Source organism: Lepus europaeus, chromosome 21 (assembly GCF_033115175.1).
Source record: "Lepus europaeus isolate LE1 chromosome 21, mLepTim1.pri, whole genome shotgun sequence".
In the NCBI taxonomy this organism is placed as follows: domain Eukaryota; kingdom Metazoa; phylum Chordata; class Mammalia; order Lagomorpha; family Leporidae; genus Lepus; species Lepus europaeus.
The window spans coordinates 2,938,472-2,950,797 of record NC_084847.1 but is presented as its reverse complement, the minus strand read 5'-3'; the positions used below and the strand labels follow the sequence as shown (position 1 = coordinate 2,950,797).

Below are 12,326 nucleotides of genomic sequence, written 5' to 3'. Positions count from 1 at the left end.
GCTCCTGCCCAGTGTCCCCTTGGGGGAGGCAGAACTGCCCCAGGTGAGAGTCGCTGGTGCAGTTGTATTAGACCCTCTCTTTCCCCAAGCTCTTTGTGGCACGTGGGTCGCAGTTATGTCTGGACTGTCCCCAATGCCTGCGAATGGGAGAGGCAGCCCCTAGCTCGGACTGACAGCAGTCAGAAAGAGGAGCTCTCAGCTCGAAGGCTGTTACTGAACACGGGCAGGAAAGAACTAGTGTGGGAGGAAAAGAAGAACATGCCTTTCCAAACATGTTCGTCTCTTGGAGAGAGATTGTCTCCTCCAGGCTTCAAATGGGTTGTACTTAAGTAGAGAAATTGAGCTCAAAGCCCCAAATAACTGGTGTATTGTGTGCGTCTGCCATCTTGCCTTATGCGTCCCTGTGCTCCCCTCCCCCCCCCCCCCAGCTAGGAGATGCATTTGCTGAGTGTGCCCTGTCACATACTCACAATGCCAGTGACAGTGATACTATTGCCAAGCTGCCTTAAGAAGGCTTTCTCTCACTGTGAAAGAACATTCCTTGTTCTAATCATAAATATTTGTTTTGTTCTGGATGGACAAAAGCTACAAAAGGTCTTCAAAAAGTTCGTGGAAATGTGTATTATGAAAGAAGTATCCATAGATTTCAAAATTTTTTGCACCAGGGTTAGCAGTATGATGTGGTGGGCTAAACCTCCGCCTGCAGCACTGGCATCCCATATGGGCATCAGTTCGTGTCCTGGCTGCTCCTCTTCCGCTCCAGCTCTCTGCTGTGACCCGGGAAGGCAGTGGAGGATGGCCCAAGTGCTTGGGCCCTGCACCCACATGGGAGACATGGAAGAAGCTTTAGGCTCCTAGCTTCGGATGGGCCCCGCTCCAGCTGTTAATGGCCATTTGCGGCCATTTGGGGAGTGAACCAGCAGATGGAAGACTTTTCTCTCTGTCTCTTCCTCTCTCTCTCTCTGTAACTCTGCTTCTCAAATAAATAAATAAAATCTTAAAAAAAAAAAGACAGAGGGAACATTCCCTTTATAAAAAATGCTTTGCAACAAAATAAAATTACCTTTCAATTCCATTTTCATTAACTTTTTGAAGAATCCTTCATATTTAGCATATTCTTTTGCTGTGCATAAAGATTTTCTGAATAGTCATTGAATATTTCCTGAAAATCTTGTTATAGTAGATTGTGTTTACCAAAAGGAATTTGGGTTAAAAAAAAAAACAAAAAACCAATTTTGTGTCCTCTCCAGGAGGAAAAGATAAGTTGGATCACAAAGTATAATTTCTGGAATATTTTAGAGGTTTGGGCAGGATAATAGGATGTCTGAGACAAAGCCAGTCCCAGAATGTTAGAATTATTTGGATTCCACTGTTGGGCAGAAAGAGCGTAAAGAGATCAAAGACGTGGTTCCCACTGTAGGCGTTGCACATTGGGGTACCCATCTCATCCTCCTGCCCTCTTGGGCTCAGAGAACAGGAGCCCAAGAGATTGTAAAATACACACACTGGGTGATTGGGAGTGAATTGTAGGAACCCTAACCCTAAACTTGGGAGGCAGAAAACTCAGGTCTGCTTTAACGATCACATAGTTCATCATCTGACCCCTGAGACCCTCTCTCAGGTATGAGCTTCCCAGCAGCATCGATGAAAAGTGCCAGGTGCTTGCTTACCGCTCGTCTGGGTAGGTTCACGCTGCAGCCGCTGGTGCCCAGGGCGTATGTGGGCTCAGTGGGGTTGTCTGCGCTAGGACAGCCTCTCCTGACCAGTTCCAGTGCCTCGCCAGGGCTTGTTGCCTCTTCCTGCCAATGGGGTCCTTTTCCTTGTCACTGCTGCCACGTCTCCTGATAGAGGCGACTCTGTGTGTGGGTTTCTGTCCCCACATTCCGTGTCCCCGGCCTCGCCGACGAGGCCTGGCTTCCGGCAGCGTGTCCCTGAGCAGAAGCTTTCCCGGGATGGAGATGGATGTCAGGTGTGAGCAGGGCTCTGCGGCCGGGCAGAGAGGGACATTCTGGATTAGACAGCCGAGAAAGGGCCTCTCTGCTGCAGAACTCCTCGACGCCTTGAGTGTGCTACTGGGCATTGCTGGGTCCCCCTGGGGTGTGTGTGTGTGTGTGTTGTGGGTCCCCCTGGGGTGTGTGTGTGTGTGTGTGTGTTGTGGGTCCCCCTGGGGTGTGTGTGTGTGTATGTGTGTGTGTGTTGTGGGTCCCCCTGGGGTGTGTGTGTGTGTGTGTTGTGGGTCCCCCTGGGGTGTGTGTGTGTGTGTTGTGGGTCCCCCTGGGGTGTGTGTGTGTGTGTTGTGGGTCCCCCTGGGGTGTGTGTGTGTGTGTGTGTGTGTGCGCACGTTTGCAGCATTCTCAGGCCTCTCTGAGCACAGATTTCTATGTCCAAGGTGCACCTTGGAGGGCGAGTGCCATGGCTGATAGCTTTTTGTGGGAGGGGTGCTTGGCTAATGGAAAGAATTTTGTGCCAAGGACCAAGCAATCGATCAGAGAAGAGCTGTTCAGTCAACAGTCACCAAATGAAGAGATGTGTGTCCTGTTCGTGTTGTTCCCCTCATCTGTGACACTCACTGCTCCCCTTTCCCCCAACCCCTCTCTGTGTTTCACGCGTGATAGTAGACTGTGGCTTCCCGTGCCTGCTCTAGCTGGTGGCACCATCTCCCCACGTCCTCCAGTGTGTGCCCCTCGCCTATAACGTACACAACCACAGGTCTTTGCTTCCCAAGCGCCTTCCTGTGAGCTCCCTGAATGCAGGGCCCCTGTATTAAATAGCATGTATTTCCAGAGTCCAACACCATGCCTAGCATGTGGGAGATAATTGCAACTTTGTTTTAGCTTCAGTTTTTAATCCCTTCATGTCACACAGGGAGATACAGCTCTGCAGAGCTACGCTAAGAAGAATGAGACTCAGAAGCCTGGGCAGAACTACTGAGAACCAAGGCTTGACTGTCTACCCACAGCATGCGTCCTAAACGCCTTTTAAGTTATTGTTCAGTTCACAGCTGGAAAATTCGTAGCTAATATATCCCAGCACAGCTGGAGAACTGTAGCCACCTACCAGGAAATGATAGTGCTGTCAAAGGCCCGAGGTCATAGGTCAAAGGGAACCTTTCCCACACGTTAGCCTTGATTTCTGAAGACCAGAGATGAGTGTGTGTGGTCAGAAGGCCCCTGCATTGTGTCGGGGTGTGGGGAGGGGGAAGGAGGGGTCCAGAAGGGAGCCAGGCGCTGGCAGTTAGGGGCAAGGACGCCACTTGTCAGCATCGTGGGAGGCAGCATGAGAGCTGTGGAAAGAGCTGCAACTTAAAGTTGAAACTCCTGGGGCAGGCGCCGTGGCACAGCAGGCTAAGCTGCCGCTCAGGAAACCCACATGTCATATTGGAGTGTCGGTTCAAGTCCCAGCTACTCTGTGCTTCCAATGCAGCTTCTTGCTAATGTGGCAGGGCTTGGGGGGCTTGGAGAGTGGAGGGACAGTGAGTGATACGTACTTAGGTTCCTGCCACTCACATGGCGTTCAGGGCTCCTGCTTTGGATTAGCCTCTTGGCTGTTGAGAGCATCTGGGGAATGAACCAGTGAATGGACGATCTCTCTCTGTTTCTCCCTCTCACTCTCTCTGTCACTCTGCCTTTCACATAAATAAGTAAACTTTAAAAACAAAATACTGAAACTTCTCAAAGCCTTGGCTTTGGACTGTGAAGAAATCACTTAATTTCTCTGAGCCTCGTTCTTCCTTGGAGAGGTGGTGGTGAGCAGGAGGTCTCTCAGGGTTGTTGGCAGATGAGCTGGAGCCACACCTGCAGCTGCTAAATGTGGGGTAGAGGCTCAGCTCACACAGGGCGTGCGTGTGTCCCCACAGAGGGAGAGCACCGTCCCGGGCAAGAGGGAAGGAGGGTAGGAGACAGCTGTCGTCCTGTTTTGCTGACAAGAAGTCATGGACTTTATCGGGAAGCTCTCACCTTCTCCACCAGGGTTTGAGGAGATTTTTAGAATTGTCGCAGTTGGTCGTTGCTGTAGGGTAGGGGTGCTGTCTGGTGTAACCACATCAGAAATACGGTGCAGGCGTGGGGGCTCCTTGGCCTGGTTCATGTGATGTCAGCTCTACAGTGGGCATCTGCTTCCCATGTTGTAAGGAGCACTGTGGGTGATGGATGGATCGAGACTGCACTTGCTAATACAAATAACTTATCAACATCTTCACGAAGAACAACAACTGAGGATCAAGGAGTGAATGGTCGTTATCGCCTCAGTCCTAATCAGTGGAACACTGCGCTGTGACAGTGTCCCAGTGGTTGCTGAAAGACCTCACAGGGGCACACCTGCTTGGCTCGTCTCTATGAGTTCACTTTAAAAAAAAAAAAGATATTTTTATTTATTTGAAATTCAGAGTTACACAGAGAAAAGGAGAGGCAGAGAGAGAGAGGTTTTCCATCTGCTGGTTCACTCCCCAGTTAGCCGCAACGGCCGGAGCCGTGCTGATCCGAAGCCAAGAACCAAGAGCTTCTTCTGGGGCTCCCACATGGGTGCAGGGGCCCAAGCACTTGGGCCATCTTCTACTGTTTTCCCAGGCCATAGCAGAGAGCTGGATCCGAAGTAGAGCAGCCGGCTCTTGAACCGGCGCCCATGTGGGATGCTGGCACTGCAGGCGGCGGCTTTACCTGTTACGCCACAGCGCTGCCCCCAGTGAGTTCACCTGAACACCTTACTGAGAGCCTGGGGACTGTGCATGTGCTGGCATGTTTGCACATTTACAGTCAGTAATGAAGCTAACGGTGTGGATTTGCCTCCCTGGGGACGATTCAGAACGGATCTGTCCTGTTTTCAAAAAGTTTATGTGCTTCCCCTGTGTTGCCCCACCCTAGGAACCATTCTTTTGTGATGGTCACCATGACTTATTTTAATGACACTAAGTAAATCATCACCCCTTTTGCCTCCGTGTTACCCATATGTAAAACCACTATGGTTTGAGGGGGTAGGGAGGGTCTCTGGGTTCGTTACAGAAACAGAAAAGGTAATAGGCATAAATGACTATGTTATGTACTTACACGCATATACACTGTATCAAGTTTAGAAAGTAAAAGTATTATAAACAATCACCTGAAGTGATAGTTATGATGGTTGCACAACCCTGTGAATATACTAAAAACCACTGGATCGTATACTTGCTAGTGAATTGTATGGTATGTGAATTATATCTTGAGAAAACTGTTATAAAAATAAATATAAGTCTGACTGTGGGCCCTGCAATGTAGATGCAAAGGAAGTTTTTTTTAAAAGGACTTTTCAGGTCTTAACTGTAGTTTCGGTTGAGTCTGTTTCCTTGAGTGAGGAGAAAGTGTGGTAGATACACACTGACAGATCTTCCCCATGCAAAGAGTCCAGGTGAGAAACTCAGGAGGAGTGAGGCCCACAGAAAATCAGCACTAGGACCCCACAGTATCATGGCTGCAGCAGGAGCCGTCTGGGGATTCTGAAATCAGTGGGTAGGAGTCTAGGGAGAGATGGGATGCATGGGTGGACACAGAGCATCTCCCACCAAGTGTCTCTTGGTTATAGAAGGAGGAACACCGAAGATGCAGTGGATGGACTCAGCACAGCATCACCGTTCCTGGGACATAGCAGTACCATGTACCCCTGACAGTGTGCCGTATTTGTGAGAAAGCATCAAACAGATCCGAATCCAAGCACATTCCAGAAGCGTCAGGGTCACGAAAGACCATGTGAGACTGAAGCACTGCCAGGCTGCAAGAGACTATGCAGACGTGAGAGCCAAGTGCACCACGGGGTCCTGGGTAGAGCCGGGGAGCAGAGGAGGGGTGCAGGCAGGGGCTGGAGGCCTCTGAATAAAAGCTCTGCAGCTTGGCTCGTGGTGGTTTTTAAATTTTTTTTCATTTTAAAGATTTATTTAGTTATTTGAAAGTCAGGTTACACAGAGAGAGGAGAGGCAGATAGAGGTAGGTCATCCATCCGCTGGTTCACTCCCCAACTGGCCACAGTGGCTGGAGCTGCGCCGATCCGAAGCCAGGAGCCAGGAGGTTCTTCTGGGTCTCCCACGTGGGTGTGGGGGCCCAAGCACTTGGGCCGTCTTCTACTGCTTTCCCAGGCCATAGCAGAGAGCTGGATCAGAAGTGGAGCAGCCAGGTCTCGAACTGACGCCCATATGGGATGCCGGCACTCAGGCCAGGGTGTTAACCTGCTGTGCCACGGCACTGGCCCCTGGTGCATAGTGTTGTACCAGTGTTAATGTCTTAGTGTTGGTGAGGGTACTGTAGTGACATGTGGTGAAGGGTACATGCAGTCTCAGAGCTCCCACAAGTCTAGCAGTCCTTCAAAATTGAAAAAAACTTGAAATTCGTCTATCTGTCCATCTGTCCATGTGGACTGAAATGGGAAGCTGTGGCCATCATCAGTTAACTGGCATCATCAGGTGGTGAAGTGGCCCACGTAAGTGAACCTTCCACACGCAAACACTAAGATTTTTTTCTGATTTTAGTTTTCTTATGGAATGCTTTCACAGCATAGTAAGAGTCTTGTTGTACAGTCTGCTGAATGCAGTTGAATCTACCCTTGACTCTGACCAGTGTCAACAGCCTCGGCTGCTAAGCCCAATGGGCATTTATGGCTGACAAATCAAATGAGAGGCTCAGGGTTTGACTCTGCTCTCTGTGGCTTTGAGATGTTGCGTCTGAGTATTTGCAGGGTTTTGTGTGCTTGTTGTTTTGCCTCTGATATTTGCAGGCTGTGGTTTCCTGTTCTTACAGCTTCTGGCATGCCTTTCTATGAAAATTATTGCTTCTATTTTCCTCTAATCTGCCTCTATTTTTCTCTAATATCATGTTAGCAGAAATTATCTGTTGAAGTGCTCATGTCTGCGCCTCATCCGTGTGCTCAAGCAGCCGTCCCCTAGTTCCAGCGATGCTGAGTTGGCCCAGTGGCTTCTGCCCCACACGACAGGCAGCCCCTGTTCACATGGAGATGCCACACGCACGTCCCCTCTGCTGTGTTTTAGCTGTGTGACTCTGCCTCAGTGGCCTCATATGTGAAGTGGAGCTGGCCGTGGTACTGGCTGCAGGGGTGCATGTGAGGGCTGAATGAGCGCACATGTTCAAGCCAGTGCTTGGAGGGTTACTGTTGTAGCCAAGCCACTGTTACTCCTGTCCGCCGTGGTCGTCGTGACTATGTTTGGGAACGAAGGATGTATCTTCCAGTAGCACAGCGTCCTGCTCACCGCTCCTATGCAGCAGGCAAAGGCAGGACTCCTCCGAGGCCATTTCCTTCTGGTTTCTCAAAAAGGAGATTCCCCTACTCCCTCCCTTGACAGCTCTGAGAAGGGACAGCTGCTGGCTTAGAAATGGTTTTTCTCGAGCTGACAAATGGCCCTGGAAAAGAGTATTTTATAGTGCTATGCCATGTATGTTTGAATGCAGGGTGTATGTATTGAACTGTGTTACAAGCAAATGCAAATGTGTCCAAGCGTGCTAGAGAAAGGGTTGTAACCTATGGAGGGGGTGGAAGTGAAGATAAGGTGGGAAAATGCAGAGCGCACTCTCCAAGGAATTAGGTTACCCAGGCAACAGCCCAGCAAACCCCTTGGGGGGCCCGTAGCATCTTCCCTTGGTGTCAGAGGTGTCGCTTAAAAGAACCAGGAGTCACAGCCGCTTGGGTCACTTTAGGGGACGAGGCACAGGAAATCCAAGTGCCTGAATCATTGCTGGGTCTTCCTTGTACCAAGAAAGGAGGCCAGAGCCATAGCCCCATGGCTCTTGGGGCCAGGAGGCCTGAGCCCAACCCTCTCTGTTAACAAGCCTTTGCCACCTCAGAGTGACCACTTCTACCTCAGATGTTGTCACGAGGGTTGACTGAGCTCACCACACAGGACCACAGATGCCGTGTAGGCTGGGGACTGACTGCTGTTGTTGGTTTGTCCTTAGCACAGGGATGGTTCTAAACCATCGCAGCTGCCATCCTCACGACAGTGACTTTATCTCCAGTGCCTGCCAGAGCTGCTCCCTGTGAGTGGGCTGCAGATTGTCCCTGGCACAGTAAATGTTCTTCCCGGGGAGGGCTTCTCCACAGCGGGACCGGCGGAGGGATGCAAGGGTTGCAGTGGGTTGGAGAACATTTCACAGAGGTATCAGTGCGTGGCCAAAACCAGGTTGCAAACGCTTTTCATCCAGATTAAAATTAAGTTGGAAAACAGTTGACGGAAAAATGGTGTGCAGATGGGGCGAGAGACACAAGCCTCCCTGGCCTGCCCTGGCCTGGCACATCAGGGCCTCCAACTGCAGATCAGAAGGGAATGTTGAGACACAATGGAGTTTTCTGAGATGTCTGGGCTTCATTTGTTTTAAATTTAAAAAAAAAAAAAAAAAAGGAAAGTAGCCAAGGAAGAAAGAGAATGACAAAACGCCACTTTTAAAGTGCAGTGCAGGGGCCAGCATTGTGATTTAGTGAGTTAAGCCTCTGCCTGTGGTGCCAGCATCCCATATGGGTACCAGTTCAGGTCTCAGCTGCTCCACTTCTGATCCAGCTCCCTGCTAATAGCCTGGGAAAGCAGTGAAAGACAGACCAAGTCCTTGAGACCCTGCACCCACATGGGAGACCTGGAAGAAGCTCCTGGCTTCAGATCAGCCAGCTCTGGCTGTTGAGGCCATCTGGGGAGTGAACCAATGGCTGGAAGTCTCTCCCTCTCTCTGTCTGTAACTCTGCCTCTCGAATAAATAAATAAAGTGCAGTGAAATGCTGGGCGGCTGGATCCAGCTTCCTGTCTGGGGCAGCCCCGCTCAGGAAGGCTTAGGGTCTGCAGCTGGTTCTCCCTCTGTCCTGGACAAAGCTGAGAGGAGGAAACAGGCTCAGAGGGAACACATGGCTGTTATGTCCAGCCACTGCCCTACACTGTTTCTGCAGTCTGAATGTTCAGAAGCGGCCAGAGGTCAGAGAAACCGTGGGCGCACAGCTGCTCCCTAGGTTGGGAAGAATCTCTGGGCCCTATGGGTGTGACTCGGTTCATGTCTCAAACCACAGTGTCAACCCGGCCCACACACCAGCTTGTGTTCCTCCGTCCCCTGCTCCCTGGAGGAGCAAGCAGCTGCCACTTCCAGCAGCAGAGTGACTTCGCCCACCCCGCTGGCGAGCTCCCACAGGGGTCTTGCTGGGCCTGTCCCTGTCACTTCTCCACCAGGGGTCCCCAGGGGTTCCCCCGCCCCCACCCCCGTGCTTGGTATTGGATTTTTTTTCTTCATTTGAAAAGATCAGTAGCCCCACTGGTGAAATCGTTGGCCATTTGACTCAGTCAATGCCAACAGGTGTTTTAAGACAATTTCATTGTGTATTATTGGCAAGTAGAATGTTTTGCCCCTGTTAACAATGTCAGCTTTTAAAGAGCACTGTTTGGTTGCTCCATTTTTCAAATGAATATGACTATTCAAACTCAGTAGGCGCCTGCACGACTCTTTGGAGTCTTTGCTCTTTGACCTAATACAGCCTAGGCCTACCGTCTAACTTGGGATGTGGTCTGGGTCAGGTTCCTGCCCCTAACTGGCACATGGTACTCATTTTAAGTTTCTGAAACAACACCTTGCCTCCTATACTTTATCCTGTGGTTTAATCATTCTTATGGCCTGGAAATTGTTTTTGAGTCCTAAAATAATCTCTCCTGCTGCAGTTTTGTCTTCTCCACTGGAAACTGTTAGTTGCTATCTCAAAGGCAATTCCTAGGTTACCGGATCACATTAATAATAATGATATAATAATAATAACAAAGTCATTAAAGACATACAGTGTCCCAGGAACTGCCTGAGTTGCATAATACTTATTTCCTTTAATCTTTAAAGTTTAATGTCTACAAAAAAAAAAAAAAAACAAAAAACAAAAAACATTTTCACTTTTAATTTACAGAGGAGGGGGCTGAGGAGCAGAGGCTGGAATGGGGTCCCCACACCAGCAGATGAACCTGGCTGATGAGATTCGAAAGCCCTGCTCTTTCTCCACCACCCATCGGAACCAAGTTCTGCCTTCCATTTCCTAGGCCGGCTGACTCCTACAGGCTGTCAAGGGTCTCTGTCTGTAAACACGGAAGAGAGCTCAGGCTCCCTGGCTTGGTGCTCTGGAGCGGGGTAGGGGCTGGCTGTTTGTTCAGTAACAGCCTTATTGAGGTCCAATTCCCATGCTGACCATCAGATCCGGCCTTTTAAGGAGTACAGTTCAGTGGTTTCTGGTATATTTGCAAGGTTGTGCGACCCTCACCACAGTCAATTTCAGAGTACCCCCACCACCCCAAAAGAAACCTGTCTTAGTGCCTTCAGGCTGCTGTCACAAAAATATCATGAAGTGGGGGGCTTACAAACATCAGAAACGTGCTCCTCACCGCTTGGCAGACGACGGGGACCCATTGTCTGGTTCATGGCTGCTGCCTTCACCTGAGAGGAAGGGACGAGGGAACGCTCTGGGGCTTCCTTCATGAGGGCGCTGATCCCTTTGGCGAGGGCTCTATCCTCATGGCCTGAACAGCTCCCATAACGTCACCCATCACTCTGGGGATTGGGATTTCAGCAAGGATTTTTGCTGTTGTTGTTGTTGTTGGGGGTAGGGGAACACAGAGATTCAGACCCAAGCACAGCCCATACCATCTCCACGGATTTGCCTTTTCCAGGCATGTCTGTCACGTGGATGGGATCACACATGCCGTGACCTTTTGTGCGTGGCTTTTTTCGCTCTCACAGCGTTCTCAGGGTTCATGCATGTTGTAGCGTGTGTCAGTGCTTCGCTGATGTTTGTGGCTGGGTGATGTCCCATGTGTGGAGACCCCAGTCTGTTCCTCCTCTCATCGGCTAGTGAGCATTTGAGTTCCCTTGTTGTGGCTGTTGTGGGTAGGGGTGCTGGGTGCAGCCTTGTACGGGCCTCTGTGGGTTTCCGTTTGTTCGTCCTGACGTCCTGCCTCCCCAGTTTGGTAACGCTCCCATTCTGCGTGATAGAATCGCAGCGGCAGCAGCGCACTTGTTGGAGTGTCCTGTCTGTTGCCCTGCTCTCTGGGTGTGCTCCCATGGCCTTTGCTTTTCTTGTAGACCTGCCCTTCATGTGGAATCACCTTTGCTCCCAAAGCTGAAGCCGGCGCGGAAGGCGGCGCTGTCCAGAATGGCTGCCAGGATGAGCCTAAGGGCGGCACCAAGGTAACAAGCTCATGGCTGTTGTTCCTGTCACTTCCTCTCCTGGCGCATCCACCTAAGGTGACATTCCTCTCTTGTCAACTTCTTAGTTCTGAGAATAAGTCCTGTTAGGTAACACGGTGCCTTCCAGTCTCTGGGTGGTGCACAGACTGATAAAGCAGGGGACGGAGCAGGGTAGAGTACAGCGAGGACCTGCTGCTGGGTGGGACTCCCCACGTGGGAGGGAGAATCTTAACACCTGTGCATGAGGGTGGTTAAGGAATGATTTTCGTGCTAGAAGCTGGACTTGGCGTATGGTAGAAAACAGGCATGCCATGAGGAGAGGCGCCTCTTCCGGATGAAAAACACGGGAGAGAGGCCAGAAGGCGGGCAAGCAGCTGGCAGGCTGCTGGAGAATGGGCCTTTGAGAGCGAGCAGGCCAGAGGGGAAAGCAGGACAGGAGCCTTTCTCACAAAGGCTGCCTTCCCCAGGGAAGCCCGTATATCTCTGTCCTCCTCCACCCTCCATGTGTGTGCAGATCAATCCAGGTCTCTCACGACTCCAGCTGATATCCACCTGTCTCCCTCCACCTTCTCCTAAGACAAACCCAACAGCTCTGGGTTTGTTTTCCTCGCACGTCCCCTGAGCCCTTCCAACCCGTCCAGCAGCCCCTGCAACCCTGGTTTTGGGATAAGCAAACTCCCAGAACCTCAGCTCTCCACTCTCTCTCACCTCCTGCTGGCTCTTCCCACGCCCTCACCTTCCTGGCTGCCCGGAGAGGGTGCAGGTTGGCAGAGAGATTGAGCATTCAGAGGAGAGACTTGCAGGTGTGGGCCCCTGGCACAGGTCAGAGCATCCGGCGCGCAGTGTAGGGGGCTGCAGCGTGGGGACAGCTCGTGTTCCCTGCCACCACTTCACCCCCTGTGTTTGCTTCCTCTTTGTCTCGAGGCAGGCTTCTGGAGGCCCCAGCTCCAAAGCTCAGAATGGACTCCTGAGCCCTCCCCAGCAGGAGAAGCTGACCAACAGTCAGACCTCCTTGTGTGAGATCCTGCAGGAGAAAGGACGGTGGGCGGGGGTGAGCTTGGACCAGTCGGCTCTGCTTCCGCTGAGATTCAAGAACATCCGGGAGAAGACCGATGCCCATTTTGTGGACGTTATCAAAGAAGACAGGTACGACTGGGGCTG

The 12,326-nt window shown here is 51.1% G+C and overlaps 1 protein-coding gene across 3 annotated transcripts in view; it reads left to right on the top strand.

Annotated features, from left to right (window-relative positions):
* ADCY9 (adenylate cyclase 9) overlaps window positions 1-12,326 on the top strand; it is a 134,191-nt gene that overhangs the window by 99,217 nt on the left and 22,648 nt on the right. For 2 of the 3 annotated variants that reach the window (XM_062179787.1, XM_062179789.1), the window contains exons 4-5: window positions 11,061-11,222; window positions 12,094-12,311. In XM_062179787.1, coding sequence (XP_062035771.1) covers window positions 11,061-11,222; window positions 12,094-12,311 — 380 coding nt within the window. The remainder of the gene's footprint in view (window positions 1-11,060; window positions 11,223-12,093; window positions 12,312-12,326) is intronic. The other variant, XM_062179788.1, reaches the window with a different exon arrangement.